The sequence below is a fragment of the Muntiacus reevesi genome, chromosome 3 (assembly GCF_963930625.1).
Source record: "Muntiacus reevesi chromosome 3, mMunRee1.1, whole genome shotgun sequence".
NCBI lineage: Eukaryota > Metazoa > Chordata > Mammalia > Artiodactyla > Cervidae > Muntiacus > Muntiacus reevesi.
The window spans coordinates 49,062,117-49,082,988 of NC_089251.1; the positions used below are offsets into that span (position 1 = coordinate 49,062,117).

The window sequence follows — 20,872 nt, forward strand, 5'->3', positions numbered from 1 at the left end:
CTGAACAGCCTAAACTAATCCAGCCATCTCCTGCATCGGAATCCCATAACTTTCACCATCCTGATCATTATCATGTGGACCCTATTCTAGCATGTCATTATCTTTCTTAAAGAGAGACACACAATACAATAAATGTTGGCCTCCATGAGTGACCTGACAGGGGGAGGGCTTCACCTCTCCTTTGGAAAATGTATCACTGTTCCCAGGCAATAGCATTTGAGTGAGTCCACTCCCAGAGTTCCACCTTACACATGACTTATGGTTGGAAAAAAAATTGTGAACGTTTTCCTAAGTGGTAGAAAAGGTGGACACAGTTGTCATTTTCTCAACTTTGTTCCTTAATCAAAGCTGCACACAAGTCACAGTTTATGGGGAGAAATCTCATTTGTATCTCTGAGCACTGCTTTGGGATTCAGAACTTAGGTTCTTAAGATTTATGCCTGCCTGATGCTGTGAAATCAGTTGTTTCTGGCTGCAAATCATGAAATCAGTACTGAGTTGGTCATAAAAAAATGAAGGTTTTATTGTAAGTGGTTTAAGAAAAATGCAGAATATGAGTCTTTTGCGATATATATGTTTTATAGCAGCAATTTGCTATTTTTAATTTTTTTGAAAAAAAATTCTCCATTGCTATGGAAGGAAAACATCTTGAAGTAACTTCAGTGAAAACAGCTATGTATATAGAATAACATATAATGGCTCTGTCAAACTTATTCCCTCACTAACTGTGGCATAAATCTAGGAGGATAATTTTTTTTTCCCCTGCAGAATTAGATTTTATTAAAATAGTTACTTTGTTTCCCATCCAGTCATGAGTCAAAGCAACAGGGTCCTACATAAATGAAATTTGTTGATCCTAGTGCCTTCTAGAACAGAATCAATTTCAATTTCCTTTGGATGTACTATTAGTGTTTATCTGATGGTGGATTCCTGTTGTTTTTAAGTAATAGCTATAACAGCAAACAAAAATACTGATTAGAGTCTAAGAATCATTCTTGATCTCAATTCAGAAAGTGTGCCACTAACCTTTTCCCGTATAACAAAATTTTTCTGTATCATGTTTTTTAATTGGTCATTCCCAAGTTAAGTCCTTCAAAAATTGAATACTTTTTTCTGTGGCATCCGTTATCAGTTGAGGATTGAGCTATTCCACCCATGGCTTTTGGTGGCTTCAGCTAGTAGGGATATATGCTTCATGGACCATGCCTAGACTTCAGGTTAAAGCCAAACAGCTCATGGTTTTTTCTTGATGGGTGTGTGATTTTATTCTAGGTCCAATTAGACAAACAAACAACTGTGATTTCATGACAAAGAGATACGGACATGGTTAGAATAGAACTCTTTCTCTCCATACTCGATGATGTGTGAATCCTGGGAGTATTTAGTGAAGATCCAAAGTCACCAAGCAGCCCCGAAGCCGGGGGTGCTGGTTGATCAGATGTATTCATTAGTGGCAGGCACCATGTTGGCACAGGTGTCTCACAGTATCACTGGCAATTTACAGGACCTCTGCTGGTAATTATGTACAAGCAGGTCCACCTCAATGGGCGTGCTTTTGACATGCGCTTTGATTAGAATTCTCCTCCTGGAATGATGCAGTGCACCCCTTGCTTAGCCACATGCAGCAGTCATGCTTCCTCTGCATTATTTTCCCTCATATCTCTCTCTTTACCCTGATTTCTCTCTTGAGCTTAAATCTGGGAGCTGTGTGAATAGGAAAGTTTTGATGCGTGATCTTGAGTGAAGCAGTTCCCCAAAGATGCTTCATGACACTGGGAATCAAAATGACCAGACACTCAGATGAGTGATTAAAATATTTGATATAAGCATGTCTCCTTTCTATCCCACCTCACACCTCTCCTCTGGATACTGCATTTTTAAAATCATCTCCAGGTTGCAGTACCTTTGATCTCCTGCTCTCCAAGCACCACTCCACTTCACCTGTGTGTGCGTTAGTCCCTCAGTCGTGTCCGACTCTTTGCAGCCTCATGGACTGTAACTTGCCAGGTTTTGCTGTCCATGGAATTCTCCAGGCAAGAATTCTGGAGTGGATTGCCATTCCCTTCACCTTTATTTTATTTTAAAAATCAACCCTGGAGACTTCCTGCTTATAGAAGTGTATGTGTATCATCATTATCGTGATGCTAAACTTCGGTTAAGAACAGTTTTAGGAGATAACTTATTCATTCACAGGGTGACATGGGCACAGCCATTGTCAAATGTCACCCGTTTTTTAGGGTGACACAGAATATTTGAAAACAGGGGTCATCCATCCCATGCCTCCTCTTTAGGATCCCTTTGTACTTCTTATTGCCTAGTCAGTATAAGTTAATTTCACAATCATGGGTGAATTATCATAGGTCTGTGTCTTTAAGGAGGGACATTTTAGGCATTATTTATCAAAATAATAAAATAATAATACTGCTTTTTTGAATGCTGACCGGGTCAGAGGCTGAATGATGAATTTTTAATATATTATCTGACATTTTCCCCCATGCAGTATTATTAGGGGGATACAATCATCTTCATGTTATAAATGAAACACTAGATGCTTCTCTAAGTTTGGTCTGACTCCTGCATTTTTGAGCTTTTGTCTGATGGTGCAATGCCTCTCTACAGTGACATTCCCAGGCACTGACTCACACTTTCAGATATTAATAATTACTCTTCGTGGTAGAAACACAGACAGAAGCTGATGCTTGACTTTGCTGGTGGCTCTTTTTGTCCACGGATGTGAACCCAAGTTTTGCCTTTGGTGCTGATTATCCACGAATGTTGCCTGGGTGCTCATCACAGGCACGGGGCAGCCTTACCCGCTCTCAGCTCTTCCACCATGGTTCTACTTCACTGGACCCCAGATGTGGACAGGGTTGATTGATGAAGAAACAAAATAAAGATGACATTTGTGACTTGTCTGAGAGACCCAGGAAAAACTTGAATGTTTGGCAGTTTACCAATGTATAAAGACAAAATCCCAAAATTACAGCATGTATTCCAAGACTCTAGTGGAAGAAGAACTACATTCTTTATTAAATTATTAAGTTCTTGTGTGGCCTGGACATTGGAATCTTGAAAAGTTTGGAGGAAAGGAAGTTACCTGGGAAGAATTGTTTCCCAAAATATGCTCTTTGATATGTATTTGTTGCTTCAGTGGTTAGTACACAGAGCATCATGTGTTTGCATTGCAAGTAGGTTGAGCTGTTTTTCTATCAAGACTGAAGGCTAGTCTTTCCATGAATGAACACAGTCAGGACCAGTCTTCAGTATAAGATGGTGTCATTTATAAGGTTGGCTGTCATGTCCCTCAGGTCTTACTCCAGTGGGTCTTTCATCCTTTTAACTTGCCTTTGAGGTGTTGCCTCATGCATGATGTCACAAAAAACTGATGCCCAAGCCTGTTGGTGAGGACTCATTACAAGGGACTCCTCACTGACAGAGCCACTGTTCACTGCGTGTCAGTGACCTTTAGGAGAAAGGAACACATAAAAGAAAAAAAAATGGGGGTAAAGTTGCTCAAAGCCAGAGCAGTATTGAAGACAAAGAGTAAACTGTTTAGATTATGTCACTATTTAATGTTTTTGCACTGCTTCATCACTTGTGATTGGACTATAGCCCACGAGGCTCCTCTGTCCATTCTTGCCTTCTCCGGGCAAGAATACTGGAGTGGGTAGCCATTCCCTTCTCCAAGGGATCTTACCAACCCAGGGATCGAATCCAGGTCTCCTGCATTGCAGGCAGATTCTTTTATCATCTAAGCCACCTGGGAAGCCCATATGGTACTTTATTTTCCTCCTATTCTTTCTCATTGTTGTTGTTGTTGTTTTTAAGTTGCTCAGTCGTGTCCAACTCTTTGCAACCCCATGGACCGTAGCCCACGCACTAGGCTGTTCTGTCTATGGAATTTTCCAGGCAAGAATCCTGGAATAGGTTTCCATTTTCTTCTCCAGGGGATCTTCTCAACCCAGGGATTGAACCTATATCTCCTGAATTTTCAGGCAGATTCTTTACCACTCAGCCACCAGGGAAACTCCATTCCTTCTCATTATGTAACAGCAAATCTAAACCCCTGAATTTCATGTCAGTGATTTTTGTCTGTGTCCTCATGTTTTAAATGCAAATGTTCAGCCCTGTTTTCTGAGAGTAGGTGGACATTACTTACTCCATGCTAAAGGAATTCCAGGTATAGTTGCTGGGAAAGGATTATTTTTTTTTTTAATAGCTTCCTGTTTTCTTAAACAAATGGATTTTTCTGTGTCAGTTATAAGAGGAATCAGATGGTTGAGGATGTATGATGGGTATTGGGGATGTTTTTGCATCCATTCTCATATCCTTGTGCCCCTAGATAGGTGTAGGAACCCAGGTATAAGCCTGTCAGTTTGTGGCATTCATCAGTTTCTGATCACAAGGAATAATTCATGAATGAGTTCTAATTTGAAAAAGCACACGTAGAAGGGAAGGTTTTGGGGGACTTCAGGTAAACTGTACTCTCTCTTAGGAGAATGTCTCAGGAAAAGACATCTTCTCTTTTTCTAAATGTTGTACTGTGTGGTTACCAGGCTTGAAACCACTGCATCAGCTATTTTCTTATTAGACTGAAGAAAAAGCTCACACATGGAGACAGCAGAGAATTTCAGGGAGCCAGAACTGGAGCCCCTTGTTAGAGTTTATTTCTAAAGCCTGCCTTGCCTCTGTATGTCCAGTTCTGTGAGTCAATAAAAACATTCTTATATTAATACCTCATGTCAGGTTGAATTGGACTTTTTCTTACCTTTAACCAAATTCCTCTTGGCTAACACAGTGTGAAAGTAGGCATGGAACCAGCATGGCTCTTGTGTTTGGATCTACTTTGAGCATCCAGCTGATTCATAGTCATTCAAGAGTATGACCTGTGTGACCCTCTGTGGTGGGGCAGCATCTGTACATATGTAGCCTATAGCATCCTCCCACCGACCCAGCCCATTCCTCCTTCTTAGCAAGTCCATCCTGCCCAGTCTTGCATGCCCTGCTTGTGGTATATGAAACCCCTTCCTCTTCCCTGCTCTCCTCTCTCATGTGCGTGCATGCATGCCCTGTCACTTGAAGCATGTCCGACTTTTTGTGATCCTATGGACCACGGTGGCCTACCACACTCTGTCCTTGGGATTCTCCAGGCAAGAATACTGGAGTGGGTTGTCATACCCTCCTCCAGGAGGTCTTCCCAACCCAGGAATTGAACCCATGTCTCCTGCATCTCCTGCAATGCAGGTGGATTCTTTACCCACTAAATGGCTAGGGAAGCCCCGTGCGTCTCTCATACCCAATCCTAATTGGGCTATAGAGGTGAGTGGCTGACTCAGAAGTAAACTGGGCTGAGCAATCATATTTTTCTTTCTTGTGAGCCTAATACAAAATTGTTGTTTCAGAGTATTTTAACTAGAAGCCTGGATGGATTGCAAATGTGGAGTGGCTATTTTAGTGCCATGTGTTTAACAAAGTAAAGAAAGCTGGCTGATAGAAGCCAAGTAGGGAAGAAACAGACCTGAAGAGAAGTATCCCGGGGAGATAGGCTTTTCACTGCCTGGTTCAGGCCTACATGAGGCCTGGCCCTAGCTTCCTGCCTGGAAGGCGTCTATTTCCTGTGACTAAAGAACCTTGGCTGAGACAAGAAGGGGTTGTTTTTACCTCAGTTTATAGATGACACAACCAAAGAAGAGAAAGGTTAACTAAAAAGCTGATTTGTAGCAAACTGGAAATCAGCCTGAATTTCCTAACTTAATAGCTTTACTTTTCACATTTCACTTGGTGGCTAGGTGTCCAAGGAAGACTGATTCATCCACTTTACTCCTAAAATATTCTGTGACCATTGCCCATCCTATATTAGGGAAAAGAGAATTATTGTTCAGCTGCTTTGTAACAAAAAGCAGCTGAACATAATCGAATGGATTACACACTGCCAGACTAGAAACTCAGTAGTAAACTTGGTAACAATCACTATAAGTTTGTTTACTTATACTGATACACAAGGGTAGCTTCTTTAAATTCCTGAGGACTAGCCAGCCTTGGAAGTGTTACAATAATTATTAATTGTCTCTAAATAAATGCATATCACTCTGCACACAGGGCCACTCCTCTGTAGAGTTGCCCGTGTGAGAAGCAGCCCGCTGTATAGTGGCAGCTGCCCCTGGGAATGTCTATGGCTGTGAATTTCCATCTGAGACTCATGAGAAACCAGCACTTATTTTGTCTGTCATGGCATTTTAATATTTCTGACCTGTCTTTTCTAGCCAAAGAACATCTAGATCTCCTGTCTTACCTCAGTGCAGCTGCCCTGGGGAATAACTTCACTTCATTTTTGCAATGACCACCCCCCATCAGTCCCCCAAATTAATTTTACCATATGACACATAGCCTCCAAATTTAATGAAAATCCACTCAGCCGTTATCCGTGACATGACAGACAGACGGAAACTTAATTATATTGACATGATTGGAGCTAATGCTATCATATTTTGCTAGGAAAGCCATCTCTTTAGGAGGGATTACAATTAGCAGTCAGATTTGGAAAAAGCAGCCGTGGAGAGATATCTGTGCAGCCAAATGACATCCATGCCTTCAGGACACCCATCTGGCTGGGGATTGAATGTGGTCCACATTCATCCAGGTAATCACAATTAGACTTTGGTTTATGACCTTGAAGAACTACTTGATTGCATGTTAGGGCAAGAAGAGACTCCTATTAATAATTAGTGTTATTCTTGTAGGAGGCTACATCGAGTCCTTTTGGTCTTTGATGCTGCTCTAGAAATGATAATGTGACATTTGCTTCATGGCGGTGGTGGTGTTTAGTCACTGTGTCATATCTGACTCTTTCATGGCCCCTTAGCCTGCCAGGCTTCTCTGTCCATGGGATTTCCCAGGTAAGATTACTAGAGTGAATTGTCATTTCCTTCTCCATAGAATCTTCCTGACCTAGGGACTGAATCCCCATCTCCTATATTACAGGTAGATTTTTTAATCACTGAGCCTCTTGGGAAGCCCTTGTTTCATGGTACCACCACCTTAAATAAGTGGTTTTTTATGACCTTGCTCCATCCCCATGCCCAAGAATGTGAGAAGTCTGACTATGCTTTAAATAAATATTACATGTAGAAGAAGCATTAATAGCAGAAGGCATTAGTTTTCTGCATCATTTTTCTTCTTCCTACCTCCAACCTTTCTCTTTGTGCTTACAGAAGAAATATTTCAGTCAGCATATCACTAATCTATCTTATGCTTTTGTAATATTTTGGGAGGGGTTCTTTCTTTTGCTGATGACCTGTCAAAGTCAAAAGTAGGGATCATGTCATTTTGGTACTTGTGTTGACCTAACTGATCCAGTCCTGTGGAAGAGATGACTGTTGCTGATGGCTCAGGCAAGAGCGTGAGGAAGGAACAGTAGGAGATGTAGTGAGGACTACAGCCATGGCTAGAGGAGCAGGCCCTGTATCTGAACCATAGTGGAAATAATGGGGATGAAAGAAGACGACATAGTAATGGAGAGTATTATGAAAATAGAGAAAACGGATATTATAGTATTTCTTCTAATCCAGGAGTTTAATAATTTTTTTTTTTTTTTCCTGCAAAGGGCCAGATAGTGAATAGTCTTAGCTTTGTGGGCCAGACAGTTTTTGTCACAACTGCTCCACTCTATAAAGCAACCATGGACAAAAGTACATGAATGGGTGAGGTTGTGTTCCAGTAAAAATGTACTTTAAAAAATGTTAACTTACTTGGTCTGAGGTCCGTTTAGTGACTTGTTTATAACATATGTTGTTAAAAGTAAGCGTTAAATTAGTTGGTATCTGGTATATCTGGTTCCAAGCTCCACTCTTAGATTTATGAAAATTCAGAACACACTTGAGATTCTAAAGATTATTAACTCCCTTGTAAGTTTAGTAATATTTTTCAAAGCTCATTTGTGCTATTATTTTAATATTATTGTGAATGTCCAAATCTGCACATATGAAAGCAGATTTGTTTGGTACATAGAATTACGCTCAGCACACATTTCTCCTGTGAAAAGGGGGTTTTAATAATTAGTACTGGGACCTTAAACCCTGAAAAACACAATGCAGTTCTGTGTCAGCAGAGAGCCCAACACTAACCATTTTAGGAGATTTTTCAAAGTGTTAGTTTTAGGGCTAATATCTGCTCTTGAGGAACTGTTGATCACTGGCAACAGTGGAAGCCAGCCAAAGTCAAGGGTGAAGCCATGTGGCCAATGAGTGGAGCAGACACAACAGCAGGTCGCTACTGGCTAATTGGTGAGTCCTTTTGCTGTAAGCAGCAGAGACTCAGGTGAACTCAGTTTAATGTAGGTTTATGGTTAAGATTGGGATCACTGCTGTTTGCCTGAACCCCTGAGACAGAACAGAGAAGGACCCCTGACTGCCTCAGGGGAGACCTAGAACCACAGCCCCCTGTGGAATCAAAGCTTCTGTGTGGTAGAGCTGCCATTCACCCCTCCTGTCCCTAGAGTTGCAACATTAGTGCAAATCAGTTCCTTCCTGTGTCTCTGCTTCTACTGTCATTGCTAATTAACAAATTATCTTTCTGTATCTTGCTTTCACATCCCAAAGCAGTTGATTTTAGTGGTCAAAGCAGTGATGTATCACAGTGCAGGAGGTGGGTAGCCTCTTCTGCAATCATACTGCTATTCATCTTTTATTTCCATCTTGTGTCTTCTTTCTCCTTACTGCTTTCTAGTCCTCTCCGTCCTCCCGGCAAATGAAAACTCAGTCAGTTGGCCACACTTGATTGCAAGAGATGCTGGGAAATGTAACCTACCTGTGTGTGCAGGAGGAAAGGGGAATGGCTTAATCTCTAAAGACATAGGAAACTAGGTTCTAGATTATTGTCTCTCTTTTTGCAAGTGCCCTGAACTTGCTTGCATTTGTCTGTCAAAGAGCTTGAGTTTGTCAAATCACTAGGAAAAACAAAATCATTTTCTTGGGCTCATTCCTAAAGATGAAAAATTTGTTACTCATCAGAGATAGAGAATCCAAGATGATAGAATTCTCCTCACTATTAAATGTGAGCTGGCACCTATTTGTATATTCTGAAAAATTTATTGCTACACAGAGAGAAGGCATTTTTTCCTAAACTTCTGTTTTGAGAGGAACAGCAAGAGTATATAGAAAAAAATGCACAGTGTGCTTTTGTGTCCTCCCAACAGCTAAAACTGCCCTGGATTTTCACAGATCCCATCCCACTGTCAGGCCACGGAGCCTAATCCTTGAATCAGTAAACATGACCTCAGAGGTGTGAGTTCTGAATAAGTATCTTACAAGAGAATGGCTATCCTCTATGGTTGAGACAGGGCTCCCTGGTGGCTCAGACAGTAAAGAATATGGCTGCAATACGGAGACTAAGGTTCGATCCTTGGGTCGGAAAGATCCCCTGGAGAAGGGAATGGCTCCCCACTCCAGTATTCTTGCCTGGAGAATTCTATGGACAGAGGAGCCTGGCGGGCTACAGTCCCTGGGGGTCACAGAGTCATACATGACTGAGCAACTAACACTTTCACTTCACATGGTTGAGGCACGAGTTTGGAGACTTTGATTCCAGCCTTGCTGTTATCCAGCTTGATGACCTTGGAAACATGACTTCATGTCTACATTTTTTGCTGGCAAGTTGAGTGTGTGACTGTTTAAAATACGTCATTTTGGAGAAACCTCAAGGCTGGCTGTTGTGTTTTCTCAGCGGTGGTGCTGGTGATACTAGTGTGAGAGGTTAAGCAGTCCCTTTTGGTGTTGTCCTGGTCCACTCCAAATTAGGCCTGCTCTTCAGATGGAAGTTTCCTCAGGGGTCAAGTGAGACTGGGTAGACTTTGTACCTGTATAGCCCAACCCTGGGCAGGAAGGTTTTGAATAGCACCTCTAACTGCGATGCCCAAAGGGTCTGTGTTGATTTATCATAAGGATGAGTTCTCAGAATGCTGTCTTGAATATGGAGCTGGAGATTGGGAAATGAAGTAAGAAAAAGGGGTAGTATTATGAAGATTCTATATTCTATATCTGGGAAAAATGGTAGTGACTTCAGGTGGTCCTTGACTTGCCTTTTGTTGAGGGCTGTCTTACCCTTCTCTCTAGGAGCCTGTGCTGGGTATCCATCACTGGCAACTTTTCTGGAGCCAGTATCTTCTCTTTGACATTTCTTTTTCTTACATCCCTCTAGATACTCCCCTGGTCTTTTCAAACTACGTCGAGGTGTCTATGCCTTTCAAGGACATAGGACTTCTAGTGAGTGTATCCTCATCTAGAGAAAGGTGCTACGACTCTTTCTGTGGTATAATAGCGCATTCTCCAAAGGAGCCTCTGGAAACAAATTTTCATTCTTGACTGTATGACCTCTTGGAGTTGCTTTACTCAAGACTGTTTGAGGCCCCAGAGCAAGGGATAATGGTCACATGCTTGAGCAGGAGGGGGGCTAATAGAGATTTGAGCAGTCAAGGCCCAATAAACACTTCCCATACAAAAGTCTCCCACTCCTCAGTTGCAGAGAGCTGGTCTTGACGGGGAGTTGCAGCATCCCCAGAACTTAATTGATGTAAGAAATAACATTACAAGGAATTAATTAGAAGCCCTCGAGTCTTGATAAGCCTTTGTTACAGGCTTCTGTGCCTTTTCCTCATGACGCTGGGAAAAGGATTGAGGAAGGAAAGCATGAAGGATGTTTTACAGGCAGATGCAAAAGAGTCTTTGTAGGCAGTATTAGTAGAGGGGCCTCTGCGTCATGACAGTCACTCAGGGAAAATGCCAAGACTCTCATGGGACCCAGGCTCTTGAGAAATAAGCACTCCCTAACAAGCCACTTGGTTTAGTTTTAAGAAAATGAGCCTCTTAATTTATATACCATGTCTAGGGACTGGCATCTGAGTTAAGAAGTATTTCACTCTGGAAATAGAGAGATGGGATGGGGGAAGGAACGCAGTCACCAGGATAAGTTAAGCTCACCACAAGGCAAGAAACCAGCAGAAACATTCAAAATCTCCAAGACCAGCTCAGTGGAATTTGCACCTCAGGGATGAATCCCAACACTTAGCACCAGACAACTAGTGGCAGAAGGAACAACATGCTGATTTATGGGTGCTGTTCCTGGGAGTCTTAATAGTCCTTATTCACAACAGATGATGATAAGAGCCAACTCACTGGAAAAAGATCCTGATGCTGGGAAAGGTTGAGGGCAAGAAGAGAAGGGGACGACAGAGGATGAGATGGTTGGATGGTATCATCAACACAATGGACATGAGTTTGAGCAAACTCTGGGAGATAGTGAGGGACAGGGAAACCTGGCGTGCTGCAGTTTGTGAGGTTGCAAAGAGTCGGACATGACTTAGCGACTGAACAGCAACACAACAGAAGCTAATTTTCATAAAAATGTCTAAGAGGGAGCCTAAGATATTTTACATCAGAGGAAGATTTTTTACCATGCTAGCAAAATAGCTTTTCACTTAAAAATTCATACATTTCAGGAGTACACAATGTTGACAGTGAGCATAATTGATTATAGTAACTCATATGTCTTCAATCCATGTATATATTCAGAGATTTCAATTACCATACTATATTTCAAGTGTCTGTACTGGATACAATTTTTCTGCTAAATCCTACTTTTGATATAACCTGAAAAGAATGCTCTCATGTTGGGAAAATTATCCTTGTGCTGAAAATAACTTTCGGCTAGGGAACGAAAGTTGGGTGACCACCCTGTTTAAAAACTGGGTGATTGTCAGAAAATCAATTATTTATTGTGCAAAAATATTAAAGGGTGTCATATGTATAAATGTATTTCTAAAACTGAAGAAATGATGGACCTTCCTACATACCTTTCAGAAAGTATTGAAGGAACATAATACTAAGTATTTCTTGAATACCCACAGTGAACTGACTTGGGGCACATCCCAATGAGGTATATTGGAAAAGGATAAACAAAGTCCCTACCCAGTCTGAAAGGGGCATCTAAGACACACATGAGAGAATGATCAACAGTATCACTCATCAAATGGCCTTGACTTTAAGACACCTTACAGAATACACACAATGCCTTGAACCCAAACCAGATTTGAGAGCATATATGCTGTCAGCGCTTGGCAGCTTCCTAGTAGCACTTTACTTTTCAGGATTTCTACTCTCAGAGCTCACCATTCCTGCCTCCCGCCATCCCCACAGATGTGTACACCACAACCCAATTCTTTCCCACATCGCTTGTTCAGCTTATCTCTTGACTGTGGGCCTGTACAATCTCTCTGGCTCAGATACCCCAGTAACCTATATTCTTACTTGTTCCATGTCCAGATCCTTATTCTTCATCCCTCCCCACACAGCATTAAGATCCCATAAAAAAAAAATTCTTTTCCATATTAAATTCATGATTTTACTTTTCTTGTTCACTCATCTTTAATACTAGTGTCTTAGTCCCATAGAGTAATTTATAGATGCCAGATGAGTTCACATGGGAATGTGTGATCATTAAGGGTTTCATATATATATATGTATATTATATATCATATTTTATATATATAAGGGAAGATTCACTTATATAGGCTGATTTTGCTGGGTTACTGATGCTCTGAGTTTACCTGATCATATGGCAATTGGAACTAAAAATGAGTCCCAAGAGTGGAGTCTAAAGTTGTTAACATTATTCTAGATTCCTGTTAGTTGTACTTCAAAAAACAAAACTACTTTAGAAAGATCTGCTGATCATAGTTAAAATATTTTAATAATCAAGTCCTGTTGGTTATTCAAGACTCTTTTGTTCTAAGAGAGGCCATTGATCTAGTAACCACCAACCAAAGATGCTAATCAGCCACTGAAATCCACAGCAAGTAAAATTATCATGTATCTTAAATTTCAGGAAGAATGAGAATATTTTAGCAATATTGAGTGACAAAGGAAAAAGGAGTTGAAAGCTAAATCAAATACTTGAAGCTTCAGCTAACTCATTAGATTCTATGAATGTCATATAAGAGAGAAAAATAATATCAGGTACAGTTGAGACAGAAGACGGCTTTATGGTAGAAATCCATCAGACTCCTTTATTCTGGGACAAAATTCTGAACTTGAGAACTGAGTATTTTCTCTCATGGACGTTGGATTTAAAGGCTATTGGAGCCAAGGATGTTCTCTGTAGCATAAGTCTTGCTGTTTGCACAACCTGCAGATGATCCAAAACCCAGAGTTATAATTAAGGACCTTGTTACACCATAAAAGATTTTCAAATTTTAATCTATGACAACCCACACAGCACTCAGGGCTTAAATACTTTATTGACCAGCCTGGCAGGCTGACTCCTCTGTTGGAGCTGGGAGAGCCTTGCTCCAATTTATCTCTCCCACACTATGTATTTGTAGTCATAAATCTTTTGCTAGGCTCTTTGAACATTAAAAATAGCCCAGCATTGCTGGCTTTTCTTCTGGTGCCACGAGAGCCAAATCAAAGGTGCCAGCCTCCTGTGGTCTAGCCATGTAGTGCTGTGCAGGGAACGTTTACATCTGTCTGGCTCTCCCTGTCCCAGTGTCAAGTCAAACGACAATATTTCCCATTCAGAGTCTGCTCCCTGATCTGGATATTGGAGCTGAGCATCAGCCTGGGCCCAGCTGGGCCTTTGCCAGGCTGCATCTGCCCCCTTCTCTTAGTGATGGCTTTGGGTGGGTGCATCTTCTTTGTTCTGCAGGGATGCCACTAGAAGGAGCAGAATCACTGCTGCCACTAAAGCCCAGCCACTGGGCTTCCACTTGGACCACAGAGAGAGAGAGAGAGAGAGGCAGAGCAAGCAGCAAAGCACAGGGAATAGTTTCTGAAGGTACAAGGGAGAAATATCTCTAATATAGGCCCCAAAGCAGAGCAGAACTATGCTTTAAGCTAGAGAGAACCCACAGTATGAGTCGGCTTATTTAGAGAAACATTGAACAGTGCCTTTCAATGGAACATTATTTTATAAATCTTCTTCTCACATGAGACTGTGGTTTGGTTTTGACTTTTATCTCAGTGGTGAGGAGAAAAAAGCTTTATAGGAGTCATCCATCCTACAGAAACTATGGGAGCATTTCTCTGTCTCTTCTATTTTATTCTAAGTCCTTTCTCTGATCTTTTACAAAACCAGCTTCACTGAGGCATAACTGACATTCAGTAAACTGCACATATATACGGTGTACAATTTGCTAAGTTTTTTTCTTTCTTTTTTGTTATTCACCCATGAAGCCATCACTACAATCAAGATAATGAGTATATCCATTACCCCTTACAGCTTCCTCTGCCTTTTGTACTCCCTCCTTCCCACCCTTCCCCATCCCACTCCCATCACCAGGCAACCACTAGTCTGTTTTCTTTTTGTGTTTGTTTGTGTTTTAAATTTTTACAGTGATGTGTTGATTTCTGCCATACAACAACGTGAATCTGCCATAATTCATACATCCCCTCCCTCCCTAACCTCCCTCCCCTCCCCAAATCCCACCCCTCCAGGTCTTCACAGAGGAGGGCCCGACTAGGCTCCTTGTTCGATCCAGCAACTTCTCCCCCGCTATCCATCTTACACCTGATAGTGTATATATGGTGTTACTGCTTTCTCCGTTCGTCCCACTTTCTCCCTCCCTCGCTGTGGTTGTGAATGCTGCTGGTCTTAAAAAGTTAAGAAACTGTATTATGAACCAGCTATTCTATTTCCAGGTATTTTCCCAGAAGAAATGAACACATGCAAGAATTTGTACACAGATGTCCCTAGTAGCTTTACTAGTGATAACCCCAAACTGAACACAACTCAGATGTCCATTGACTGGAGAGTGGATGAAAGGATGGTAGTACAGCCACACAGTCAAATGTACTCATCCATGAAGCTGAATGGACTGTTAATAGGTGATGTAATATGGAGAAATCTAAAATATTTTTGCCGAGGGAAAGAAGCTAAACAAGAAGAGCATGTACCGTTTGATGCCATTTATAGAAAAGTCTAGAAAATATAGAATCATTTATAGTGAAAGAAAATGGGATGGAGACACAGCTGTAGAGAATGGATTTGTGGACATATCCACATAGTGGGAGAGGGAGAGAGCGGGACGGATGGAGAAGGCAGCAACAACATATATGCGCTGTCAGGTGTAAGATGCACAGCTGGGGAGAAGTTGCCGTGGAGCGCAGATAGCACGGTCTGGCACTCTGTGATGACCCAGAGGGATGGGATGGGGGAGGGGAGGGAGGCTAGGAGGGGAGAGGATGTATGGATAATTATGGCAGATTTGTGTTGTTGTATGGCAGAAACCAACTCAACATTGTAAAAATTTAAATCAACAAGCACAGAAAAAAACAGACCAGTGGTTGCCTGGTGTTGGGAGTGGGATGGGGAAGGGTGGGAAGGACGGAGTAAAGAGGAAACAAGGAACCTGTAAGGGGTAAGGGATACACTCATTTCTACAATCTAGTGATGGTTTTATGGGTGAACAACTAAATAAAAGAACGTGGGGAAAACCACTAGGCCATTAAGGTATAACCTAAATCAAATCCTTTATGATTATACAGTGAAAGTGACGAATAGATTCAAGGGATTAGATCTGATGGGCAGAGTGCCTGAAGAACTATGGACAGAGGTTCCTACCATTGTATAGAAGACAGTGATCAAACTCATCCCCAAGAAAAAGAAATGCAAAAAGGCTAAATGGCTGTCTGAGTAGGCCTTACAAATAACGGAGAAAAGAAGAAACGTGAAAGACAAAGGAGGAAAGGAAAGATACCATCTGAATGCAGTTCCAAAGAATATCAAGGAGAGATAAGAAAGCCTTCCTCAGTGACCAGTTCAAAGAAATAGAGGAAAATAATAGAATGGGAAAGACTAGAGATCTCCTCAAGAAAATCAGAGATACCAAGGGAACATTTCATGCAAAGATGGGCTCAATAAAGGACAGAAATGGTATGGACCTAATAGAAGCAGAAGATATTAAGAAGAGGATGCAAGAATACACAGAACTGTACAAAAAAGATCTTATTGACCCAGATTAACCGAGATGGTGTGATCCCTCAACTAGAGCCAGACATCCTGGAGTGTGAAGTCAGGTGTGTCTAGGAAGCATTACTACAAACAAAGCTAGTAGAGACGATGGAATTCCAGCTGAGCTATTTCAGATCCTAAAAGATGATGCTGTCAAAGTACTGTACTCAATATGCCAGCAAATATGAAAAACTCAGCAGTGGCCACAGGACTGGAAAAGATCAGTTTTCATTCCAGTCCCAAAGAAGGGCAATACCAAAGAATGTTCAAACTGTTGTACAACTGCACTCATCTCACACGCTCGCAAAGAAATGCTCAAAATTCTCCAAGCCAGGCTTCAACAGTATGTGAACTGTGAACTTCCAGATGTTCAAGCTGGATTTAGAAAAGGCAGAGGAACCAGATATCAAATTGCCAGCATCCTCTGGATCATCAAAAAAGCAAGATAATTCCAGAAAAACATCTACTTATGCTTCATTGACTGCACGAAAGCCTTGACTATGTGTATCACAACAAACTGTGGAAAATTCTTAAAGGGATAGGAATACCACACCACTTTTCCTGCTCCTAAGAAACCCGTATGCAGGTCCAGAAGCAACAGTTAGAACAGGACATGGAACAACGGACTGGTTCCAAATTGAGAAAGGAGTACGTCAAGGCTATATATTGTCACCATGCTTATTTAACCTGTATGCAGAGTACATCATGAGAAATGCTGGACTGGATGAAGCATAACGTAGAATCAAGAAATGCCAATATTTCAGGGAGAAATATCAAGAACCTCAGGCATGCAGGTGATACCACCCTTATGGCAGAAAGCAAAGAGGAACTAAAGAGCCTCTTGATGAAGGTGAAAGAGGAGACTGAAAAAGCTGACTTAAATCAACATTCAAAAAACTAAGATCATGGCATCTGGTCCCATCACTTCATGGGAAATAGATGGGGTGGGAAACAGTGACAGACTTTATTTTCTTAAGCTCCAGAATAACTGCAGGTGGTAACTGCAGCCATGAAATTAAAAGACACTTGTCCTTTGGAAGGAAAACTATGACAAAGCTAATCAGTGTATTAAAAATCAGAGACATTACTTTGCTGACAAAGGTCTGTAATAGTCTAAGTTATGAGTTTTTTTATTAGTCATGTATGTATGTGAGAGTTGGACCATAAAGAAGGCTGAACTCTGAAGAATTGATGTTTTTGAACTGTGATGTTGGAGAAGACTCTTGAGAGTCCTTGGACTGCAAGGAGATCAAACCAGTCCATCCTAAAGAAAATCAATCCTGAATGTTCAATAGAGGGACTGATGCTGAAGCTCCAATACTTTGGCCACCTGATTCAAAGAGCCACCTCATTAGAAAAGACTATGATGCTGGCAAAGATTGAAGGCAGGAGGAGAAGGGGATGACAGAGGATGAGATGGTTGCATGGCATCATTGACTCAATGGACATGAGTTTGAGCAAGCCCCGGGACATAGTGAAGGACAGGGAAGCCTGGCATGCTGCAGTCCATGGGGTTGCAAAGAGTCAGACATGACTGAGTGACTGAACAGCAACAATCTTTTAGAGAATCTACAAAGCTCTTTTTTTTTTAAAGAGGCTTTGCCATTTACATATATTTCCACAAGCTGACAGTCTCAGTTTCCCCACACTCTGACTGACTTAGAGTTGTGATCCTTACTGTGAGATGCCTGACCAGCCCACGTTCCTGTCTACATTAAGCTTGGTTTCTGGTTTCTACCCCCAGTTCAAAGAGTCAAAGCTTGGACTGGATAAAGAAGGAAGACACAAATTATGAGACATTAGTGACCTAACATCAACACGAACTGTCTGCTTTGTTAGACTTCAGACAGCTAAAGAACTTTTACACCGTGGTGGTGGTTGTGGTTGTGGTTGTTGGTAGTGATGTTAGTGATTTAAGCACTCAGTCATGTCCACCTCTTGCAACCCCATGGACTGCAGTCCACCAGACTCCTCTGTCCATGGGATTTCCCAGGGAAGAATACTGGAGTGCGTTCCCATTTCCTTCTCCAGGGATCAAATCTGGATCTCCTGTATTGAGGCAGATTATTTACTAACTGAATCCCCAGGGAAGCCATAGAGTAATACATTTAATATGAATTAAAATTCCTGACCATTTTTCTGTAAGAAGAAAGGAAATTAGATCTATTTTGTCCTTTGTTTTATGAAATTCAGAAAATGTTGGTCACACATTGACTAGAACATGATGCTCAGAGATAGAGAAATGTCCTTTAGACATTTTGGCACCTTTCTGGCCCCAGGACCAGTCTCATGAAAGACGATTGCTCACTTACTGCTCTGCAGCTCAGTTCCTAACAGTCAGGTATCAGCCTGTGGCCCAGGGCTTGGGGACCCTTGCTTTAGACTGTTCTTCACTAAGCAAAACATGTTTCAGACTATGGCCATTTAGCCCGAGTCCCCAGGGCAGAAATTCCTCCTACTTCCTCTCTGAATATAAGTGACTATAAACGCAGTACCTCCTGGAGAGGCCTCTCTCTGAAGTCAAGGGTTTTGTTCCAGATTTTTATATAAGAGTTAGTAACTGCTGGCCTGGGAACATGAAGTAATGCAGAATCAGACAGTCTGTATAGCATGGCTCAATTAGAGCAGGTTGACAGTGTAGCATAAAGAAACCAGAAAACAGCATCCCTTCTCCTTCTCGTATTTTGTGCTTCTTAGATTCCGGTAGCCAGGTAGTGTCTTAAAGACACTACTATTTCAAACTCTCAAATCATGTTCCTGGCAGCCAGGTTTGGAATTGAAAGAAGGGAGAAAATGAGAAAACTGGAGTTGTTTGTTCTTTGTCCATATGCTTTGCAAGTAGGTCTCTGTAAGAGTTTCTTAAAAAGATGAATCTCACCACTTCAAAAAAAATGAAATGTGCCTAGCTTTCATATATCAAATGAGGAGTCTGATACTTAAGAGGAGATGTGATTTGCTCCTGGTTGAGATCATACTGTTAGTAGTGGAGCTGGGCTTGAACACAGGGCTCCTGGAACCTAGGTTATTGCTATTTTCTTATGGCTTGATCTTGTCTTTAATCTCAAGGATAGCAAAATAAAGGAGAAGACCATGCTTGGCTAAATCTAAAGCTCACGGTATTCCATCACTTGTATGATATTAGCCAGCCCCTCTTCAGACCATTAGAGGTGAAAGTGAAAGTCACTCAGTCGTGTCCGACTCTTTGTTACCCCATGGGCTATACAGTCCATGGAATTTTCCAGGCCAGAACACTGGAGTGAGTAGCCTTTTCCTTCTCTAGGAGAGAGTAGAAATATGCCTGCAAATAAGCATACCTTATTTTATTGTGCTTTACTTATTGCACTTTGCAGAAATTGTTTTTTTTTTTCTTTCTTTTTTACAAATTGAAGCTTCATGTTCCATAAGATAACCTGCTCAAGCGATCTTTTGGTGCCATTTTTCCAACATAATTTACCCACTTCTTATCTCTGTATCACATTTTGGTTGGAGTAGGAACTGCCAACCCGCTCGAAAATTTCCATGGACAGAGGAGCCTCATGGGCTACAGTCCATGGGATCCCAAAGAGTCAGACACAACTGAGTGACTAAGCACACATTTTGGTAATTCTTGGGATCTTTCAAACGTTTTCATGATTATTATATTTGTTATGGTGATCTGTGATCTTTAATAGTACTATTATAATTGTTTTGGGGCTCCATGAACCATGCCTGTATAAGATAGCAACCAATCAATAAATTGTGTGTGTTCTGACTGCTCCACTGACTGGCTGTTGCCTCACCTCTCTCCTTTTCTTTGGGGCTCCCTATTCCTGAGACCCAGCAGTATTGAAATTAGGCCAATTAATAACCCTACAGTGGCCTCTAAGCATTCAAGTGAAAGGGAGAGTCACATGTCTCTCACTTTAAATCGAAAATTAGAAATGATTAAACTTAGGGAGGAGGGCATGTTGAAAGCCCAAATAGGCCTAAAGAGAGGCCTGTTGCACCAAACAGCCAAGATGTGAATGCAAAGGAGCAGTGCTTAAAGGAAATTAAAAGTGCTACTCAAGTGAACACATGAATGATAAGAAAGCAAAATAATCTTATTGCTGGTATGGAGAAAATGTTAGTGGTCTAATAGAAGGTCAGATCAGCCACAGCATTCTCTTAAACCAAACCTTAATCTAGAGTAAGGCCCTAACTCTTTTCAATTTTTTGCAAGTTGCCAAAAAAAAAGTTTGAAGTGAGCAGAGATTGGTTCATGAGGTTTCAGGAAAGAATTCATCTCCATAACTAAAAAGTACAAAATGAAGCAGCAAGTGCTGATACAGGAGCTCCAGCAAGTTATCCAGAAGATCTAGCTAAGATGATTAATGAAGATTGTTTACACTAGATGACAGATTGTTATTGGAGCCCAAACAGCCTTAATATGAAAGGAGATGTCATTTAGCCCTTTCATAACTAGAGAGGAGAAGTCAAGGCCTGTCTTCAAAGCTTCAAGGGGGAAGCTGACACTCTTGTTGGGGGCTAATACAGCTGATGACTCTAAAGTTGAAACCAATGCACATTCAAGAACCTTAGGGCCTTTAACATTTATGTGAAAGGTAATCTGCTTGTACTCTCTAAGCAGAATAGTAAAGTCTAAATGACAACACATCTGTTTACAACATGATTTACTGAAAAAATTTTAGCCAACTGTTGAGACCTACTGCTCGGAAACAAAGACTCCTTTCAAAATGCAATTTCTCATTGATAATGCACCTGGTTACCCAGCTCTGATGGAGATGTACAAAGAGATTGATGTTGTTGTCACGTTTGCTAACATAACATCCATTCTGCAGCCCATGGATCAAGGATTAATTTTACTTTCAAACTGTACTATTTAAGAAACACA

The 20,872-nt window shown here is 41.3% G+C and overlaps 1 protein-coding gene across 4 annotated transcripts in view; it reads left to right on the forward strand.

Annotated features, from left to right (window-relative positions):
- Window positions 1-20,872, forward strand: part of CTNNA2 (catenin alpha 2) — a 1,156,373-nt gene that overhangs the window by 673,525 nt on the left and 461,976 nt on the right. The window contains exon 8 of one of the 4 annotated variants that reach the window (XM_065927274.1): window positions 5,420-5,442. The exons of the other annotated variants lie outside the window; for them this stretch is intronic. Within the exon in view, the coding sequence (XP_065783346.1) occupies window positions 5,420-5,442 (23 nt within the window). The remainder of the gene's footprint in view (window positions 1-5,419; window positions 5,443-20,872) is intronic. 4 annotated transcript variants of the gene reach the window in all.